Below are 20,265 nucleotides of genomic sequence, written 5' to 3' on the forward strand. Positions count from 1 at the left end.
GTTACCCCTAGTCGTATTGAGTGGTACTCATGTTTCGACATGAACCCAAAATGTTACTCTGCAGATGCTGCCATTGCCAGGAAGCTCAGGCTATCTACGACACGAGCCTCTTGAATCTTGGCATTTATATCTACTACTATAATGGACAGTTATAACTCCAAAGTAGTTGACTATGCTACAAAGAAATTGTAAGACTTATCACACGTTGACATGAAGAGTTTTCTGCACCGAAAAAAAAAATCAATACTAGTACACAAGGCGGTCAATTGAGTGAAGAGGCTTAGGCCGCCGATTACACGAAATTGCGACGACGCTGTAGTGCGAAATCTTCAATGGCTATAGAGAGCTATCAGAGCTTCATTTACAGTCTTGAGAAGCCTCCCCTCCCCCACGGCTTTTCTCCTTTTGTTGCTCTTCATTTCCGTTATCCTCGGCGGCAGCGCCCCTTGCTACAGCTGCATCAGCGTCTGTAGCTATCGTCCGCTCCTGATCGTCATTTGACGCCTTGAAGATGTTAGTCGAGGACGTTGTTCGACAATGTTGCTGAATACTTTCCTCGGCCTTCTCTGTCGAAGACTGGCCGGTCGACACGGAAGAATCTTTCTCGTCCGAAGCTGACCCAGGCTTCTGCCCGTTGTGATCGCGATCGACGTGACCTAGATCACGATCTGGGTCCACAACATTGCGGACCAGCTGTTTGAGGTTCTTTACTTCTGTGAGAAAGAAGCACAGGGTTAGCTAGAGTGATACATGTACCTTTACCTGGTTTGGAAGGCTCAGTGCTTAGGGATTCTCGAATGGCGTGAAAGAAATAGAAGTTTTGGCGGGCAAAAAGGACGGATACCGATCGTATTGACGATGGGCACGAACGTCAAAGAATAAGGCTTGTCTTATAGATTTCAAGAAGAAAGAGAGTACCCTCCAGCCCCCCCCCCCCCCAAAAAGTTGAAGAAGAGACACAATTGAAAGGGGGAGAGGCACTGGGCACTGATCACGTAGAAATAACGAAGAGGACAGATAGAATCTTTGAGGACGTACCGGGAAAACCGCCTTCAGCTCTTCGATCCCAGAGTCGAGCCGTTTGGGTAGTAGGAGGTTGTCCATTGAGAGCTTCTTGATTTGACTGTGTAGATGCATAGATGATATCTATGGTGAAAACACCACCCTTTGCGGGAATGAGCGAGACTTCGCCCAGGGATGTGGAGAACGTCGAGAGAAGTTCTTGGGCGAACTAAACAAAGTGAGCACGAGTAAGAGTTAGGAGGAGCATGTAAATTTTGAGAGTCATCAAATTTGAGAATTGGGCGGCATTTTTTCCGCAGCATCAAATTGCATAGTTACGCATAGCGGAGCAAACCCTTTCATAAATATTTCTGACAGTAGAATCGGAGGTACCATGTTCTTGGAAGAAGAGACCTGTACAACATGATAACTTTGACGTTCGAAATATGAGAGAAAAGCCTGTGGTTGCTGGCACTTTTTACCTGGAAGAAATACAATTAAATCCCAAAGTGTTTGATATTATGCTGCCACTCCGGGAACAAGTCGCGAATCAAGTAAGTATGGAGGAAGAGACTCCCAAGTTCGAAAGCAAGATACTCGATGACTGCAAAGAACGGGCATCTGACGTACGTATGCCGCACGAAGCATCCATTTGCATCTATATGATTTCGGAGTCAGCATAGCTCTCTATTAGGATCAGATCTGAGTCGTAGAAAACGCTCTGAAATGTTTAACTCCAAGACGCTGTACGGGTCAGGGAGCAACGGCATTATGGCTCGGAAAAGAAAACTTAACTGAGTACAAAATCTGATCGTAATGCGAGGTAAATGCACAGGGGCTAGGGATTCTGCCTCAGGCGCAGATTCCATATTGGACAATTGCTCGTGTGAAAAGACAATTGACAGGGAGGGACTCTATACCTTCAACATCAAGTGGTGAGTGTGAATGTGAGTAGTTGCTTCTTGCTAAGTTTTGATCACGTCATACTACGACTTGCAACTTTACAACATTCACGAGCTCCAAAGTCTTCGTTGCCGTTACATTTATCAGGCTTGCTATCTACAAAAGGCTCAGGCTCAGGCTCAACGATGGTTCGCCGTAGATTTCGACATGTGGTACATGTGCGCTTTGCTCCACCACCGAAACCAGCCATTAGCACGTATTATAGGCTGCGAGGACATACAGAGTAGACACATAAGAAACCTTTGCTGTTACACGAAAACCACCATCCATACAAAGAAAGCAAGGAGCATGCTGGCCCGGGTCAGTAGATGTCATATCCACCGTCATCCTGCTGGTACCAAGTTGCGTTGGAGAATGGACGTTTTGGTGCCAAGGCAAATGCGACTCCTCCGTAAGACAAAGATGTGACGGCCACCAAACGACTGATTCCATCCTGATTTTGCTTTTTCCTATGCCCATGCTTAATGTGAGGCGCCCAGTGAGAATTGGTCCGCTGTGTGACGGATTGTCGTAGTCGAGGTGTGGGAAGAGAAAATGGTATCGAGAACAGATGCGAAATAACCGTAGAACGCCAGGTCGAGCAAAGAAGCCAGCTTCACATGATCGTGCAACAGCCTTTTGATTGTTGTGGTGCATATGGATCTTCGCGCTTGTCGACCTGAAGATAGCCGAGTGACGTTAGCGAGTCAAATTATCCCAAAAGTCGCGAATGGTCAACGCGCCATTGACGACAGCATGGTGTTGATTTGTACTCACCGAGCCCCACATGGAGGGGACCATGAAATCCTTTGTGTTTGTGCAGTATTGTATTAATCTGGGGTGAGAGATTAAGATTAGTTTTGCTGACGACCACACTCTGTCGCAAAAGGAAAGGAAGGCATCACTCACGACATTGAGGCTTCTGACACCTTGATCCGGGGTCGCTCCAAGTCTTCTCTCAGCCGCGAGTTGAGCTCATTCAGGCGACGGAGCTTCAGATCTGCCATGGATTGCTTCTTGTTCTTGACGTCTCCCCCAGCGCGGATCTCGTAAGCCGTTGGCATCTTGTCAATTGAGGCGCTTGCCCGGGCGCAGCTTCAAGATATAAGAGAGAATCGGGTGCGATCAGTGTAGCTGATGATTGATAATGATACTGAGCGTCGCCTTGATGATTTTCTTCTTTGCACGGAGATGGCTGCTTCTTCTTCTTCTTCTTTTTCCTCTTCTTCTTCTTTTTCTTCTTCTTCTTCTTCTCACACGGGTGAATGGTGACACTGAAATTTGCGGTAGTCAGTGGGTGCGCCAATTGGATGCCTCCAAGGCTCATGCCTATGGGCACTACTTAGTCACTAGCGGGCCGCTAAAGTCCTCCACACAAAATCTCATCTTGCCGAGCGTGCCTTGAAAACGGTCAGACTTCAGCATCATCATCATCTTCATCATCGAACGGCATATACACATCTTTCTTGACTGCCTAACAGATTGCACTTCTGTCAAGCACTCAAGAGAGGCCGCCCAAGATGCCTCCTCCACCGCATACCAAACCCGAGAATGTGCTCAAGGTATGGATCCGCGCGCTCCTTTCCGCCGTCCAAGCTGCACTCGATGTGATGGATGGCTAATATATTGTGAACACCAGCGAGCACAAGAACTCATCGCTGTCGAGCAGTCTCCAGCTGCTCTCACTATCTTACACGAACATGTCACGTCTAAAAGATCCAGAAATAGCCCCATCACTTCTCTTGAACCTGTAATGATACAGTTCGTTGAGCTCTGTGTAGACCTCAAGAAAGGCAAATTAGCGAAAGATGGACTCTACCAATACAAGAACACTGCACAAAACACGAATGTTGGCACGATTGAGGTAAGTTGATTCGCAACATGTCATTCGGAGCTGATTAAGATCGCATCCAGCTCGTCCTCAAAAAGTTCATTGAACTCGCAGAGGCCAAGGTCACGGAAGCTCAAGCAAAAGCAGATGAGGTCCAGTCGATCCTTGAGCCTATCGCTTCCGGTGCGAACGTGGAGGATCTCGAGGCTATAGAGACACCAGAGTCAATACTACTATCCACTGTCTCAGGCGAGCAATCCAGAGACCGAACAGACAGAGCTATCGTTACACCATGGTTGAAATTTCTGTGGGAGACCTACCGTACTGTGTTGGAGATTCTGAAGAACAATGCGCGACTGGAAGTCATGTATCAGTCTACAGCTATGCTGGCATTTACGTTTTGTCAGCATTTCGCCCGCAAGACAGAGTTCAGAAGACTGTGCGAGCTACTACGAAATCATGTCCAGAATGCGGCCAAATACCAGTCACAGATGCATGCGATCAATCTGAGCGACCCTGATACCTTGCAGCGTCATCTCGACACTCGTTTCCAGCAACTTAACGTTGCTGTAGAGCTCGAACTATGGCAAGAAGCTTTCCGCAGCGTGGAGGACATTCACACGCTCCTCAGCTTGAGCAAGCGCCCAGCGAAGAACATCATGATGGCGAACTACTATGAGAAGCTTACTCGAATATTCCTCGTCAGCGAGAACTATTTGTTCCATGCTGCTTCCTGGAGTAGATACTACAATCTCCTTCGTCAATCTGCGAACACGGTCGCTTCGGGCCAAAGTCTGAAGAAAGACAACCCTGCAGTAACGGAAGCGGATATGAGCAGGGCGGCGTCATTCGTCCTACTCTCGGCACTTTCAATTCCCGTCATAAGCACGTCTCGTTCCCGTGGAGCTCTCATTGACGTTGATGAGGCTCGCAAAAACAAGAACAACCGCCTTACCAACCTGCTTGGAATGTCTCACGCGCCAACTAGGGCTGTTCTTTTCAAGGACGCTATGAGCAAAGGACTCCTGAAGCGCGCCAAATCAGAAATCCGGGAGCTGTATCAGATCCTCGAGGTCGACTTTCACCCTCTATCTATCTGTAAAAAGATATCGCCTATCCTCGCACAAATTGGCGCAGATCCCGAAATGGAGAAATATGTGCTGCCTTTACAGCAAGTCATATTGACGAGGTTGTTCCAGCAGTTGTCGCAGGTCTATGAGTCTGTGGAACTGAGCTATGTGCACCAGCTCGCCCAATTCCCCGAACCCTTCCAGATAACCGCCGCCTCCATCGAGAAGTTCATCATGAACGGATGCAAGAAAGGCGACCTGGCAATCCGGATCGATCATGCTACTGGCGTTCTTACCTTCGACTCGGATGTCTTCTCGTCCGCAAAAGCTCTTCACCCTGGGAGCGGCTCTGGCTCCGCAGAGAGTGAGACAAGTTCCGTTCAACGGTTGCAGCGCACCCCAGCGGAAATCGTTCGCTCCCAGCTCACTCGCTTAGCAAAGACACTCTATGTCACCTGTCAATACGTTGATCCCGAGTATAACGAGGCTCGGCAACAGGCTAAGGCTGCAGCACTCTCGAGAGCGCAAGCCGGTGCCGAACAAGAGCACCAGGATACTTTGGCAAGACGAGCCATCATAGAGAAGAAGAAGGAGCTGGCCTCTGACGCGCTCCAGAAGAAGCAGAAGGAGGAAGAGACGCGGAAGCGGATCGTTGCTCAACAGCGCCAGGAAGCCGAGGCTTTGCGATTAGCGGAAGAGCACAAAGAGCGCGAACGTAAACGTATGAAGGATGAACAAGATCGCATTCGCCGGGAGAATAACGAGAAAGAGCTCAGTGACCTTGTAAAGAAAGGCATCAACATTGGAGATGTCGATGTGAAAGATCTCGATAGCAACCAACTTCGGCTTCTGAGGATCTCTCAACTTGAGAAGGAAAAGAACGATCTTTTCAAGAATCTTAGAGTCACCGGAAAGCGAATCGATCACTTGGAGCGCGCCTTTAGGAAGGAGGAGATCAAGCTTTTGCCAAAAGACTACGAGGCACAACGTGAACGTGACGTTGCTGCTTATGAGCAATCGAAAGCAGAGACGTTGAAGGAGTCGGAGCGAAAGCACAGGGAGGACGTGTCGCTCAAGCATCGGCTTAGTCGGCTGCTGCCAGTTTACGAACAGTTCCACAAGGACCTCAAGGAGCGTCGTCATGATGAATTTGAAAAGCGGAGGAAGGCAGCGGATCGAGAATTCCAGAATGCCGTAGACAAGCGAAAGCGTGAAGCGCGTGAACGAAAAGCTCGCGAACAGAGGGAACATGAAGAGGCTGAGAGGCGAGCTCAGGAGGAAGAGGAGAGGATTGCCCGAGAAGCCGAGGAAAAGGCAGCTGCCGAAGAAGAGAAGAAGCGTCTATTGGCAGAGGCTAGGACGAAGAGAGAAGCGGAACGAAGGTAAGCTCTGAATCTTCCTTACCCAGCTCGTGACGCATGCTGACATCGTTTTCAGAGAACTTGACGATAAAGCTGCCCCTCAACGCCAGAAAGATGAGGCGGCAGAAGCTAAGATTAAAGGTAGAAGCGGTGCACGTCTTCCAGAACGCCCAACGCCTATCCGACCTGCCGAACCAGCACGCACCGAATCTTCCGAGCGGCCATCAGGGCCTCCAAAGCTTGCCCTTGCCGGTAGCAAACCCACGTGGAGAGACAGGGAAGCCGCGCGCAAACAAGCAGAAGCTGCAGGAGGTGCCCCTCAACCTGCCGCTCCACCAACAGATATTGCCACCGAGGAAGTTCAATTGCCGAAGAATACTGGTGGATATGTGCCACCAGCCCGTCGTCCAGGCGACACTGCTCCTCGTGGCCGGAGTGATGCAGCACCATCCCCTGCTCCTCGAGACGAAATTTCTGGCGCACAGCCACCTCCAAAATGGCGCCCTGGTGGTCCGCGTGATGGATTAGGGCGCGATGGTTCGCCAGCTGACAGACCTACACCCAGGTTCTTGGATGGGTTGAGGGGTGCTCCAGGTAGGGATTTGAGTCCTGCTGACGGTGGGAGACCTGTTTCCTCATCTGGAACAGCGAGGACAGAGAGTCCAGCCAATGAAAAGCCTGCACCTGGGAAGTATGTGCCCATGCATCTGAGAAACAAGGGGTGAGTAGTTGGGGTCATTCCGAGATCAGAATTGTAGTGGCAAGGGGAGGTAGTCGCTTTTTCTCGAGCTGTGATTTATTAGACTGTACAATTGGCTCAATGCACCCTCGTTCAACAACAGTGTCATAATTATTCGGATCTTTTTGGCGTACATTGCTGGTGCTAGTAATTGAAGAATATTCTCGGCGATGTTTGAGTGTGATTGGTATTGTTCTTCCGCCCACAGACGAAAACCGGAATGGCTATTGCAAGAACTTCCAACTTTTTACATGGTGTTTCCACAACTTCATCTACTTGGTATCTAAAGTCAATTCATACAGGATGGTATCAACACTTCGCTTCCCATGCTTGGACGCTACCACTACCCTTTCGTCCCAGCCATCATGCAGCAGCAACCTCTACTCCGGCCATCCCACCCGCCAACCTCTTTCTCCAGGATGCACAAACTTCCTCAAACCCGCCCACTACCTCTCCACAAACTCTGGCGCACTCTCTCCCTGCCAACCGGGCTTCCCAGTTCCCTTTTTCCACCCAGTGAATGCCCGTTTCTCTCGCTTCCGTCTCTCTTCGCATCTCGATCACTAGTTCTCTGGCCGCTCGTAACCTTCGCGATGCCAGGGATGTGGTTTGACGCATCATGTGCAATGTGTCGCTGAGGTAAGTGAGAATGGATGTAAGATCCGCCGTCGAGGCGTGCAGATTGCGAAGAGACGCGAGTGTAGGAGACGTAGGTGTAGGGAGGGCAAGAACAAGGGAGGTTAAGAGCGGGAGCAGGTCATCAATGAACCCGGGATCCGGAGGAGCAGAGAGAGGAGAGACTAGGGGATGCGTCAAAGTTAACAGCGTGCGCGTTTGATGGGAGAGGTGTATTGTTAGAGCTGTGTGGGCTGTGATGAGGCTAAACAAAGACGAACGAGGGTCAGCAATACGGTCCAGTCTTATCGGGCGTAAGATAGCACGAACCGTGCTGAGCCGTCTTCGACGCCAGCTTGGGAACCCAAGTCTTTGAGGGAGTCGGTCACGCGTTGTACGATCTCATCTGTATCGCTACCATTGGCTTCGGTACCTCGGCGTGCGAGATTTTCCACAGCGGCCAGGCGAGCTTCGAGAGAAGCAGAGATACTATGCGTGCCATCCAGATCGCTATCATCGCCGTAGTCTGACCCGTCATACTGCGAGTTTTCCCGTGTGGGTCTAGAGCGTAATGACTGTTTGGCAGGGCTCAGAGCGCGGTCTGATGTGGCTTGTCGGACTGGCGATATAGAGGTAGCATGCCCCTTTTGATAACCATTCCTAAACATTGGACGCCCGTTTTCTTTCAAATGATCATGGCGGATTGCTTCTGCTTCGTCGTAAAGGCCTTCCGATACTTCGTCTCCAAGCTCCCGCGCATTCTCGTCCTCTTCCTCGAAGGCTTCCGCCAGTTCGTCTGCGAGATTTCCGAGGCCGTTCACACTTCCTGGGTCTACCAGATCGTCCAAGCCATTAGAGGACTCGAAGTACCCACTCCTGTTGTGGGAGGAGATTGGCTGGGGGGTCGACGGAGACGCTACCGAGCAATGAGATGATCTTCGGCTATTGGAAGGTCGAATGGAGGAACAGGCATAGCTTTGCGGAGTGGCAGATATGAAAGGTAGATGGATAGCAATACTTGAGGACTTGCGACGCCGTGTTGGCGTTGGAGGGGAAGATGGCATCGGCGTATGCTGGGCTCTGGGGCCACTGCAAGCAAGGCCAAGGGTATTTATTGTTCACTGCAAGCTATGTATGTAGTTGACGGTTACGAGGGGCATCTCGTGCAGATGGAGATATGTAAATGTCTAGTCTTTCTGATTTTATTGGTTGAGGCTATTATTCAATGTATTGCTGGATGGAATGATGGAGCACCGTGAGTGTTGGAGAATAAGTAGCAAAGCGGTGGTATGAAAGTTCCTAAGTTCCTAAATAGATTAGACCTACCCCCATTCGCGCCCATTTTTAAATCCGATAAATCCGACATAGGCTACCACTACCATGGCTACCACTACCATAACTACCACTTTTACTCTATTCAAATAGTTTACTATCATAGTCTATCATAATGGCTAATGCTACGGTACTATAGTCGTCATCTATAGGCCTGATATAGTAGACGTTACAATTATCGATTTTAAAATGGGCGCAAATGTAAATCCGACATAGATACGGAGAGCTACCACTACCATGGCTACACTACCATGACTACCACTACTTGTATTATTTATTCAAACAGCCTACTACCATAGTCTATCATAATAGCTAATGCTACGGTACTATAGTCGCCGTCTATAGGCCTGATATAGTAGACGTTGGAATTATCGGATTTAAAATGGGCGCAAATGGGGGTAGACACGATTACAGGAGAGGAGGACAAGACAAAAGAGAGGGACTGTGAGTAGAGTTGGAGGGAGTAGAGACTAGAGAGTAGCGCCCGCTGTCATTGTCTTCCAGGTAAGGTAAGGTACCTAAGACGTATCTTAAGTCATGTCAATAATTAATAATACACCTTAGAGGCACCTTAAAAAAAAGGATGACTTGACAGCAAGACCTCGGCCATATTACGGTATAATACTCTAGCTCAGGCTAATGTAAGCTAAGCTAAGGTAAGCCTGAAGCACTGAGGTACCTTACCTACTCATTACCCCCATGCATTATAAGTCTACTCAAGTACGTACTTACCACATATAAAAATATATCTTTGCACCCTTTTTCTTTCCCTGTCGTCTTCTTCTTCTTCTTCTTCTTCTTCTTCCCCTTCTCCCTTTCTTTTTCCCTTTCCCTTTCCTTGTCCTGTTTTTCCCTTCCCCTTCCCCTTCCCCTTCCCCTTCCCCTTCCCCTTCCCCTTCCTCTTCCTCTTCCTCTTCCTCTTCCTCTTCCTCTTCCTCTTCCTCTTCCTCTTCCTCTTCCTCTTCCTCTTCCTCTTCCTCTTCCTCTGCCATGACTTCTCTCCGCGCCTTTCAGCCACAAGACCTGCTAAAAATGAATCTCACAAATCTTGACCCTCTCACGGAGAACTATAACGTCGACTTCTACATGCACTACCTCACCAAATGGCCTTCGCTTTTCACAGTGGCCGAAGACCAACACGGCAACATCACAGGGTACAGTGAGTATCCCGTGCGCTGTTTCTGCAATCCAATCCGACTAAAGGCAAACTCAGTGATGGGCAAAGTCGAGGAAGACCCCGCGTGGAGACAATTCACAGAACACTACCTACCATGGCACGGTCACGTCACTGCGCTCACAGTTGCTCCACAACATAGAAGATCAGGCCTTGCTCAAAGCCTGACCAAGGCTTTAGAGCGTGGATGCGAAGAGCAGAAGGCATGGTTCGTAGATCTTTTCGTCCGGGAAGGGAACAAGACGGCCGTTGGCTTGTACCAAGGTCTAGGGTATGAAGAGCCTCGACTTTGTCCTTGAGCCCAAGCATGATCGCTGAAGGAGTTCTACCAACAGATATAGCGTCTTTCGGCGCGTAGTAGACTATTATAACGACGATCCCACCGGTCGAAAAGCGGGGGAGGATGCGTTTGATATGCGGAAGCCCCTGAGCAGGGATAAAAAGTTGAAACATATCAGGAAGAAGGGGGAGAATTTTAGAGTGGAACCCGACGACCTGTATCATTGATGGTGCCATGAGCCGGCCAAGATCTTATCAATTGCGGTGAGGACGCCACCGCACGGGAGTCTGATTGTTTGGAAGCTTGATTCTGGAGAACACGAGAAACATTTCATGAATTGGACTGAGAGTTACCTTATGTCTGTAGACAATACGAAGCTTTCATGTTTTAGAAGTACAGCACTTCGACGACGTTCGTAGAGGCTTGGTGGGATAGGTAGTACTACGCGTCTCCAGCTGATGAAAGAAATTGGGAAAAGCATTACTACGCTCATGCCTCGTAATCAAACCAACTTTGCTACGCAAACAGTCCCAGCGAAACCATTACTTAAGCCCTTGCCTGCCAATCCACACTCAGAGATCAGTCACGCCATTGTCCTCCAATGCTCTTGCCGATCCTTCTTCTTCAGCGTAGCTTCAATCACCAAATCTTCCGCCCCATCAAAAGTAACAGTGACCTGGATCTTCTTGATGCCGTTGCCCCTTCCTTTGAATTCTTGACGTACAGGCCCATGTTGGTCACTCCTGTGCACACTAGCCGGCAACGAATCTGTCCAAATTCCCGAATCCTTCGGAGACAAATTGACCACCTTCGATCGAAGTTGGTGAGAGGGGTTGGGACTGGCAGCGAACTGCTGTGCTGGTCTCGCAATACTGGAACTCGATGAGCCTTGCTCGGCTTTATTATCGGCGTGTAGTTTCGTTGAATCTGCATGTGACGAGGTGTATGGCTGCATGCGAGAGTGCTCCTTTACCTTTGGCCATTGAGGTTGGAGTGACGGGAGAACGTCGCCTGATATGGGTGACTCAAAGCTTGCGTCCATGGATCCTGATTGTGAGAGTACCCTTGGCTGCGTGCCAAACGGACCTGTCCTTGTTGGGCTTTGCGCGTGTCTAATCACGTCTTTGACGACCGCATGCGGATTTCTTGATAGCCACTCCTCCGTAATTTTTAAGCTAGCGGCATCAGAATCTTGCGGGCGCTCTGGAGCCCTTCGAGTTTGCTCGAGAGATTGCCACTCGCTCATTTCTTGTGGAGATGCCATAAGCTGAAGGGAGGGCTGGCTGGATGCTTTTTGATAAGACGTTATAGCATCCATAGCCTGTTGATCTATTGGACCTTGATTTGGAAGAATCTTTGTCCACGGAGCGTTCTCATCCTCCTCGTGTCCATCTTCAATAAGCGTGTGTGACTTGCTGATGCCTCGTAAGGGCTCGATTTTGGTAAGAGTATGATCGTGCTGAGCGGCCCGGGTGGATCTTGAGGACCTATCGGTGCCACGGCCTCCTCTCGATGAATCTTGAACCACTGGTTGCTTGTCTACCAGGGCCACCTTGTACCAGGGGAACTTTCTAAAAAATGATGTCGATCTTGAGGCAGATCGCCTGGAATTACTAGTATTCGAGCTGGAGCGGCGCGAGCCCACAACTGTCTCAGGAGCTGCGGGATCCTGGCGAAGCTGTTCATCTCTGAGCATAGTTACGTCAAAGCCTGACTTCGGTGTTGAGCCTTCACGAGGTGGCGGCAATTTCGTTGACTCGTGGTCCCGCTCGCTGCTGCGATGATCCCATGTATAACTTGGCCAAATAGTTGGGGAGGCTTCTTGCTGAATCTCGCTGCGATTACTTGCGGAGCTGCTGACATGGTGTAGAGTCCATGCTCGTCGCGTTTCTGTAGGGGTTGCAACTTCAGTCTTCAGGTAATGTACTCCGGAATCTGAACTTGATCGTTGGGTAGGATTTCCTGCAGGACTGCATTTCGGTTGTCGTTGCCTTCGCTTTTGTGAACCACCGAGGTACACAGACGGGCTAGGCTTCTTCTGATTCACGTGAGGTGGAGTGTCTTGCCTGGTCGAATGCCGCGATTCGCTCCGCGCTTCGGCAGCCGAGACTGAAACAGACCCGCTGTACGATGGCACCTTCTTAAGACGAGGCATCTCGCTCAAGGAGTCACTTCTGCTGTTATTTCTTGAATTGCGAATGTGGAATTTGGATTCAGTGGTGTGAGGTGCAAACTCGTCATCGTGGTAAACCTTACCAAACGTGTCAGCTGCCACCCAGCCTCGCTCGACCATAGAACCCAGCTTATCGGCGATGCTTCCTCGCGGCTTCAAAGCTTGCTCATGACTGTAGTCATTGTTACGATCCTCGGTCTGCGGGAGACCATGCCAAATGGCCCGAGGTTCGACCAGGTCTGTTTGGATGGGATGGGGACTCAAGATGGCCTCTTCGGAAGGCCATGTGTTTTTCACAGGCTCATTGTCGACTTGATCAACTCCTGATAGTGGACCGTGCGGAGTACTTGGCGCTGTGATACGGCCCTGATTCCTCTGGGCACGGGGAGATGATATAGCGTCCGTGAATAGCTTTGGAGATGGACTTTCTGCAGCTCTGCCCCCAGTATATGGCCTGCTTAGCGTAGTTGGTTCAACGCAGGATTGATACTCATGCGGTTGAAAGAAGGACGTGACATTTGAAGACCTATTCGATCCTCCAGACGCACTGACAAGATGCCGATGGTCTCTCGAAAAAAATTCCGTGTGAAAGCGCTTGACCGTGCCGGTGCCCGGCATATCCGTGCCCGTCAATACCGGCTTAAGCGCCAAGGAAGGCCTCGATGGACTGCGTGGTCTGTAGGCATGGAGCCTTCGGGGCGGGCATGGGGTAATTGGGGAATGCGAGCGAGTCACGATCTGTGCCTGATTTGAGAAGCCTTGCAGGGCTCGGATGCGAGCAGCAACGAAGCCTTCTTGAACAATAGGCCCTGTTGACTCGCAGTACGGCGAGTGGTTACGTACGATTGATCTGCTGGACGCTGGCGTCTTGGGTGTCCGTTCCTTCATCATGATAGAAGAGTGGCGCGTGCTGAAGGATGTTATTGGAGAACGGCTGTTATGTTTAGCAATGTATTTTAATGAATGACTGTGGAGAGTGACAATAAGTGGGCAGCAGTTCCATTGTTGTTGAGCATGTAACCAGAATCCCCGGGTTCAAAATCAAAGAGGTTGCGGGCTTGCTTCCTCGAGCTAATGAAATTAGAAAGAGCTATCGGCTTTATCCACAATTCCAAGCAAAGCAAGCACATGAATGACTTTACAGGAGTGAAAAGCATACGGCCGTAGGGTGAGCGGTGAAGAGAAAGATGGGAAGCCGCCAAATCGGAGCAGGAAGACCGCGGATGAAAGGAATGGGTATTTTGGAATTCGGAATATCGAGGACACAAAGATGGCAGCAAATCGCAAGCAGACTACCAGACCAAAAATCCAGCAGCAAATTCGAAATTCGTCTTCCATATGAGTACAAAAACGCATCAGGTATACAGCACCTTTTACTTTAGTGACGCTTGCAAACCCTCTAAGACCTGCGCATGACTATCAGAACAGCCGTTGCCGTGGGTATGAGTGAATAAATATCTTACTTCTAGCTCTATTTTGGCCTCTGCAATGTCCTGCTCACTCCCGCTCCCTCCAGCTATCTTTTGAGCTTCAGTAATTTGAGATCGAACAGCCTATAATGAAGAAGTTGTCAGCACAGTTAAAAACAGATCAGATCACTGAAAAAACCTTACGTCGGAACTGAAGTCTTCCAAGGGAAACCCTTCCACGGCGTTGATGCTGAGCTGAGAGCCTGGCTGCACAATAGCGAACCCTCCAGACACTGCCGACATCACATTTGTCAGTGCATTTCTCGCGACCTCGCAACCTCGCAGTTCTCCCGATTCTTGTGGCACGGACGCAAGTCTCCATCCATGTCCCATCCTGAAGGTTACTTACAGAAAAATTGCTTGCTTCCACCGCTTTCTTCAATTATCTCGACGAGTCCGGGCTTCAATTGCTCGATGGAAGGCACGTGGTTGGCTAGCACACCCATCTCTCCGGACTCCGCAGGTATGTTGACTTGCACCCTGAGCATGCGCCCTGGGTCAGCTCAAGCCTTGGTTTATGTGACGGGGAAGGACTCCTGAGGAGTGACGGCGGTGGGGCAACGCACACATCCGTAGACTTGTATATTGACTACACGAACGATCGAATGTCAGCTGTGGATATCTCGTGAATATGATCTACGACAATCGCTCGGTTTGGGAGCACACACCTGATGGGGAAGGGCGAGGGTGAGCTTTATCTTGTCTGACACGGGGTCCGCGTAACCTCTTCGCTGGAGGGGTAAGCGGAAGGCTAATGGGCGAATGCGAGTGGCGGCTTGAGCTACACGTAAAGACATGTCGTCTTTCGGATGGATTCCACTCCGTACTTTACACTTCGGAAATGGGGAGTAGATACTAGATAATTGAAAGTACCTTAGTGCTTCACAAATTCGAGCGAGCGCGGCTACGAGTAGCAGCGGCTATCTATAAGCCTAAGTAAGGTAAGGTTACAAGGTAGTTACCTAAGTAAGTATAGAATAAGCTTGGCGCAGCTCCTCCCGTAACGTAAAGTAAAGTAGGTCGTAGAGTACTTTACTTTATCGATTGCACCATGCATCGTCCTCAAAATATGGTATTACTGACAAATCGATCTGTCAAGCTCTTGCTGACATCTTTTACTACATTACTAACACCAGCATCGTCACCATCAGAGTTCGGAGCATTTGGTGGGACATCAGCTGGGAGTTCAGAAAATGCCTCAGACAAAATATGCATTGGCCAATCAGATATTAGGGGTTTCAGACTAGGAGTCAACCACAATTTGACTCCACCGTGTATACACTGCATTAGCTGTTTTCCTGTATATTCGCGTGAGGACCCCATCTGATTTTTAATAGATCCATGTAGCTATGAGGCCTTAGTAAGCATAGTCTTCTCCGCAGAATAATGGCCTTGATGCCTCCATTTGTCAGCCACACAGCTATGCAATTGTTAGCAACTCAGCTAAAAAGCTTGGTCCCGGGGGTGTTTGCGCTTGACAGCCAGACACCCCTATTTGGACTCAAATAGGGCCCCGTAGGCCTCCAAGGGCCCCGTGGGGGCTCCTCGGCTCCGAGACAGTGCAAAATCGCATTCCGGGACTCTTCCCCGAAGATCTCGATTTTAGGACAACATGCCCTGTGCTCCGGGGTTCACTCCCCGAAGACTCCTAAATGCCCGCTTATTGCGGAGCTTCAAATTGCCTCTGGGGCTTTTGTCTACGGGGCTACCAGTGAAGGCCTTTGACGCGATCGGTGGCCTGGTGGCCTGGGAGGCCTGGGAGGCGATGGTCTGGAGATCCTGAGTGGTCTGGTCCTAGCTGACGGCGGGTAGTGCGATAGGGTAACCTTCAAAGACCTTCTAAATCGCGGATCCATTAGCGCAATTCGTGTATACACTCTCTTAGCATGCCCAGACACCCTCGAGGGCTTGCATTAGCAATTCAATGTAGACACTGAATTGGCTGTCTGACGGCTCTAAATGTATAGAGTTTACCGCTAAATTAGAGCCTTAAGACAGCTAATTCAGTGTATGCAGGATGTAGATTCCTAGTCTGAAACCCATATTGTCATGATGGTAGCTACGTACTTCGTGCTCTGCTTAACTCAATTGCCTTTTGTTCTGAAGGGTAAATTCACGGCTCTGATCAAGCAAATGTCCCATACATTAGCTTTCTCACACCGTGAGATTCATGAATAGTCTGGCAGATGCATCCTATCCTCTGCCACGGCATCATGCAGGCCGAAAAATGTTTCGGGGGTAATGTGGGGAAACCAAGGCACTAATTGAGTTGAGACAACTATTCCCGCGGGTGAAAGTCCAGTGATGTTGGTGGGAGAGTGCTCTTATGCTAGTTGCCACACAGCGTCGATACCTGATAATTGAAGAGCTCCCCCCTCCCTCCCCTCCCCCAAACTTTGAGATGATTGTCACGGCATTGCAAAACATTGTGCTTTGTTTCTGTGGGTGTTTTAAAGGTTCTGTCTTTATTAGACTCCTAGTAATGTCCTTCAGCCATCTCACGGCTGAAAGGCCAGTAATATTTAGGTACTTTAAGCGGTGAATCTCCGTTCTCGGCATGAGAGGTTTTTTCTTTGTTAGATAGAACGAAGTTAATGCAAGACTAACGGCTTTGGTTGTCACACCATCCATTGGATAACAATGAGCTGCTTCTTGCGCAAATTCGGCCGTTATTCGGGGACGACTTCTTCGGACTGTAATAATCATGACGATAATCATAATAATAATAAATGAATAATAATAATAATAATAATGATCACTTTGTGATTATTATGGTCCGTCGTGCAAAGGCGGAAGGCGAACCCCGGTATGATAAATACTTTGGGGTAATCAACTATTTACGCAGAGCCCTCAACGGATTCCAAACATAAGCGCCCCTCTCCGCGTCGTCTTCCTTCCATAAGCAAACCTTTCACTACTTTTCAATCTACAAATGAGTGCTTCCTACACTTCTTCTCCGTTATACTTCCAGGTTGCGTAACGACGCTGTCACGCAACCATATGACCTGAAATCAACTGGAACAACCGCCTACATCCGGATGTCACCTTCGCCACGACCCTCGTGTATTGTTCAAACACACAGCCGCCAACTTCATCCTGGGAACACCAAGCTTTGACTTCATCGGTCCCTCAGATCTTTTTCTGGCCTTATCATTCTCTTTGCTGGGCTGAGTTCGATTCCTCTGCGCGCAGCTCTCGGCAGCCCACGAGGATCTTCCTTGCGTGTGGGTTTACTCGACGACCAAACACATCATGTTCGTATTACAGTCATAACAATACGGTCCTCAGGGACACTACAGTTTATAGGGCCGTAAGGAAGCCATCGTCTGAGAACGACTCAGAGAGATTTACCCGCATTGAGGAACATCTTGCCACAAACTGATACGGACAGCGGCTCGGTCTTCATACCAGTCGCTCTTGATCCTTAGGCGCCTGGGCCAGTCTCCGATATACTTGACGAAAGACCTGGTCACATGGCTCATCATCAGCAAAGCAACCATGATCGGAGTCTAGCAGCTCAAGGGATGTCCTCTAGCAATGGGCTCCATAGCTCTGCAAATCAGTCCACAAGTGGGGATGACGATCTAACATCGGATGACGATGAACCTCCGCATTTTTCAAAAATGATCACACCGACCTTCCAAAACTCAAGTTTCGAGCATAGCTGCATGGCGTCACAGCATCTTCAGCGCAGTAGGAAAGAATCACTTCTCACTCAAGCGCTTCTTACGAGTCCTGAGCTGACATCGTTGTCCGATGCTGAAGCACCTGTACTTACTAGTGATGGTGGAATGACAAGTCCCGCCCGGACCACTACCCCCAGTCCTCCACCGCCTGTCATCAATCATGGTGGCTTTGTCTCGCTCATCTCATCACATAAAATGTCTCCGGCGAAAGAACCTACGGGAGATGGAATACAAGTTGCCCAAGCGACAGGTGCTGATCGGTCACAAGAAACCAAGGTGGAAGCAGATTTGGGTCGCAGACGATGCATTAGCTTCGCATGCGGCCGCCAGACCATTACACGGAAGCAGAATGATCAGCCACCAAACACTCAGGCGAACATCGGTGTGTCGCCGAGGCCAACTGATCCGCCAAAACGGCCCTGCGTGTTGAGATTCGCATGCCCTATGAAGCCATCGCACACTGATCTTTCCAAGTCCAAAAGTGGAGGCAGCTCAGTGGACAAACCTGTGCCTCCCGAAGCGGAATTGGAAGTGCCCATTCCAGACGTCAGCCTTAGAGAGCGTCGCAATTCAGCTTCTACAGCGAAGACCAGCTCAAATAAACACAATTGCACTGCTCCTGTGAGCGCTCAACCTCGGAGATCACAAGTATTTAATCGTATAGACTTCCAGAAATCCGAGGCTACCAGATTCCATGAGTTTGCCGGTCCTTTCAATGCTGAGGATGAATGGATAAATGAGCAGACAGCCTACCGCCAGAAAATTACCATCAACGATACTCTCCGAAAGGAAAATGCTATCAGGAAATTGGCTGAGGAGGCCGAGGAGGAAGCACTCGAAGAGGAGGCTGACGAAGAGCTTGATGACTACAACAATGGCAACGAGTTCGACGACGAATTCGACGACAACGGTAGAGACTACAGCGATGAAGCTTCAGACGGAGGCAATGAGACGGACGATGAAGAGGGCTTCGCTGACTCCGACGACGAAAGCGATGGCAATTCGGATTATCAGTTCTGGACGCCAGGTCTTACAACAGCCGCCACCTCCACAGGCTACATTGAGCACATTCGTCCTGCGGCCCCTAGAGCGGCCTCGGAGTCCTCGATTGAATTCACAAACGATGCAAAACGTGGTTCTACTCGAGCTCGAAAGCAGCTAGGGACACATGAATCTCCACGAATGCGCCCTGGAACCCCTGAGCTGCCGGACGATGCAGAGTTTGTCATTGGAACTCTCGATGAGGATAGGCCTCTTGAGGATGCATACATGTCGTGCTTGGAAGAACGCCGACGTTCAAGACATAAGCTTGTTCCTCAAGATATCGATCCTAGCTTCCCCACGTCAGAGCCCGAGGCTGATAATGATGACGATGATGAAGAAAATGCTACTCAGGTACATGATGAGCCGGAATGGGTAACGGGTCGGCCAGACAGTTCTGGTGAGGACCATTCGAAGTTTGAAAAGAACGGCTCACCGCCTACCAAAGCGTCTGACTCTCCAATGCCTTCGCCTAAACGCATTCACTCACCGCCACCAAAAAAAGGCATTGTGCATCGTTCACCACCTCCACGTCGCCTGTTTGGCCAATCAACCCATCGTCTGCGGTCTCCGCCACCGATGCATCGAAAACTTGCGTCTCCTCCATCGTCCCGTAGAGCTTCCATCAGCGGATCGCCTTGTGAATCTCACGGAATCAATATGCCGCATCTGGCCCAGCGCCCAAACCTCACTCACACAACGTCGCTCCCAAGAACTCCCAATCCGTTCTGGGATCAGCACCGCAGGTCTCGATTCCACGGTTTTAACAGCCCACTTGTTGGCACTTCGCCAAAGAGCACCGGCCCTTCGCCTATGGATCTTCACAGCCGTGGACCTATCGACATAGTCCAAGGTCTCGAGACGAAAAGACAAAGACGCAAGGATAAATTCTGGCGACAACATTGCCGCCATGCCGGTAAAGAAAAGGAGAGGAGATGCCAGCCAGGCAAAGGGGCGGAAAGGATGAGGGAGCTTGGACTCGAAATGGCCGATCGGTGTAAAGGTTATGGCCAAAAGGCACAGCTCGTTCTCTCCATTTGAAGCCCGGTTGAGAGACCCTCGCCAGATCTTGGTGTCTCGGATGTCTTGCACATATCTTGTATATATTTTATGTTCCTTCTCGCTTCGATGAGGAGATTCTACATATTGCTTTCATGTCAGAGGGTCCTGCACGATTCGGCTATAGTACTTGGACGGATACATGCATGATCGGGAGTCCCTTTGGGATGTTGCATAAATAGCAGTGGTAACACCCTTGTTGTAGCCTTCGTTATGACGACGAATCTTTGAAGTAGTACTACATATTGCACAAGTTCACATCGACAAGGCAAGTTTTCCGCTGTCGAAAGCTCAACCCCTAGTACTTCTTATTCATAAACAACATTTTGTCTAGGCATGAAGCCCATAAAGGGCGTAAAAATATCAAAGTCCAACGCCTCGAATTGCATGTTCTTCTGATAGCTTGCCCGTCAATTGCGATGTGGGCTCCAAATTTTGAAGTCTTTGCGTGTCAATTTGCCCCTCATTTCATGACTCTCGACCCGATCTCT

The 20,265-nt window shown here is 49.6% G+C and overlaps 8 protein-coding genes across 8 annotated transcripts; 3 read left to right on the forward strand and 5 right to left on the reverse strand.

Annotated features, from left to right (window-relative positions):
- Nucleotides 1-357: 357 nt before the first annotated feature.
- HO173_001982 (uncharacterized protein) lies at nt 358-1,871 on the reverse strand (the record flags this gene model as incomplete). The annotated part of the gene is made up of 4 exons (XM_037303918.1): nt 358-713; nt 1,039-1,231; nt 1,633-1,660; nt 1,798-1,871. The coding sequence occupies 4 exons, from the start codon at nt 1,869-1,871 to the stop codon at nt 358-360; spliced, it is 651 nt and encodes a 216-aa protein (XP_037169640.1).
- A 689-nt stretch (nt 1,872-2,560) lies between these two features.
- Nucleotides 2,561-3,008, reverse strand: HO173_001983 (uncharacterized protein; the record flags this gene model as incomplete). Its single annotated transcript, XM_037303919.1, has 3 exons — nt 2,561-2,623; nt 2,722-2,779; nt 2,854-3,008. 3 exons carry the CDS (start codon nt 3,006-3,008, stop codon nt 2,561-2,563), a joined length of 276 nt encoding a protein of 91 aa, XP_037169641.1.
- A 456-nt stretch (nt 3,009-3,464) lies between these two features.
- Nucleotides 3,465-6,931, forward strand: HO173_001984 (uncharacterized protein; the record flags this gene model as incomplete). Its single annotated transcript, XM_037303920.1, has 4 exons — nt 3,465-3,506; nt 3,584-3,808; nt 3,859-6,227; nt 6,283-6,931. 4 exons carry the CDS (start codon nt 3,465-3,467, stop codon nt 6,929-6,931), a joined length of 3,285 nt encoding a protein of 1,094 aa, XP_037169642.1.
- A 377-nt stretch (nt 6,932-7,308) lies between these two features.
- HO173_001985 (uncharacterized protein) lies at nt 7,309-8,624 on the reverse strand (the record flags this gene model as incomplete). The annotated part of the gene is made up of 2 exons (XM_037303921.1): nt 7,309-7,825; nt 7,891-8,624. 2 exons carry the CDS (start codon nt 8,622-8,624, stop codon nt 7,309-7,311), a joined length of 1,251 nt encoding a protein of 416 aa, XP_037169643.1.
- Nucleotides 8,625-9,924: 1,300 nt separating this feature from the next.
- HO173_001986 (uncharacterized protein) lies at nt 9,925-10,573 on the forward strand (the record flags this gene model as incomplete). The annotated part of the gene is made up of 3 exons (XM_037303922.1): nt 9,925-10,051; nt 10,106-10,337; nt 10,402-10,573. The coding sequence occupies 3 exons, from the start codon at nt 9,925-9,927 to the stop codon at nt 10,571-10,573; spliced, it is 531 nt and encodes a 176-aa protein (XP_037169644.1).
- A 356-nt stretch (nt 10,574-10,929) lies between these two features.
- On the reverse strand, nt 10,930-13,410 carry HO173_001987 (uncharacterized protein; the record flags this gene model as incomplete). Its single annotated transcript, XM_037303923.1, has 1 exon — nt 10,930-13,410. One exon carries the CDS (start codon nt 13,408-13,410, stop codon nt 10,930-10,932), a length of 2,481 nt encoding a protein of 826 aa, XP_037169645.1.
- Nucleotides 13,411-13,892: 482 nt separating this feature from the next.
- HO173_001988 (uncharacterized protein) lies at nt 13,893-14,785 on the reverse strand (the record flags this gene model as incomplete). The annotated part of the gene is made up of 6 exons (XM_037303924.1): nt 13,893-13,925; nt 13,983-14,072; nt 14,133-14,221; nt 14,338-14,468; nt 14,555-14,577; nt 14,657-14,785. 6 exons carry the CDS (start codon nt 14,783-14,785, stop codon nt 13,893-13,895), a joined length of 495 nt encoding a protein of 164 aa, XP_037169646.1.
- A 2,676-nt stretch (nt 14,786-17,461) lies between these two features.
- On the forward strand, nt 17,462-19,756 carry HO173_001989 (uncharacterized protein; the record flags this gene model as incomplete). Its single annotated transcript, XM_037303925.1, has 1 exon — nt 17,462-19,756. The coding sequence occupies one exon, from the start codon at nt 17,462-17,464 to the stop codon at nt 19,754-19,756; it is 2,295 nt and encodes a 764-aa protein (XP_037169647.1).
- Nucleotides 19,757-20,265: the final 509 nt, after the last annotated feature.

Source organism: Letharia columbiana (assembly GCF_014066305.1).
Source record: "Letharia columbiana isolate WasteWater2 chromosome Unknown Sc0000003_s0, whole genome shotgun sequence".
Lineage (NCBI taxonomy): Eukaryota > Fungi > Ascomycota > Lecanoromycetes > Lecanorales > Parmeliaceae > Letharia > Letharia columbiana.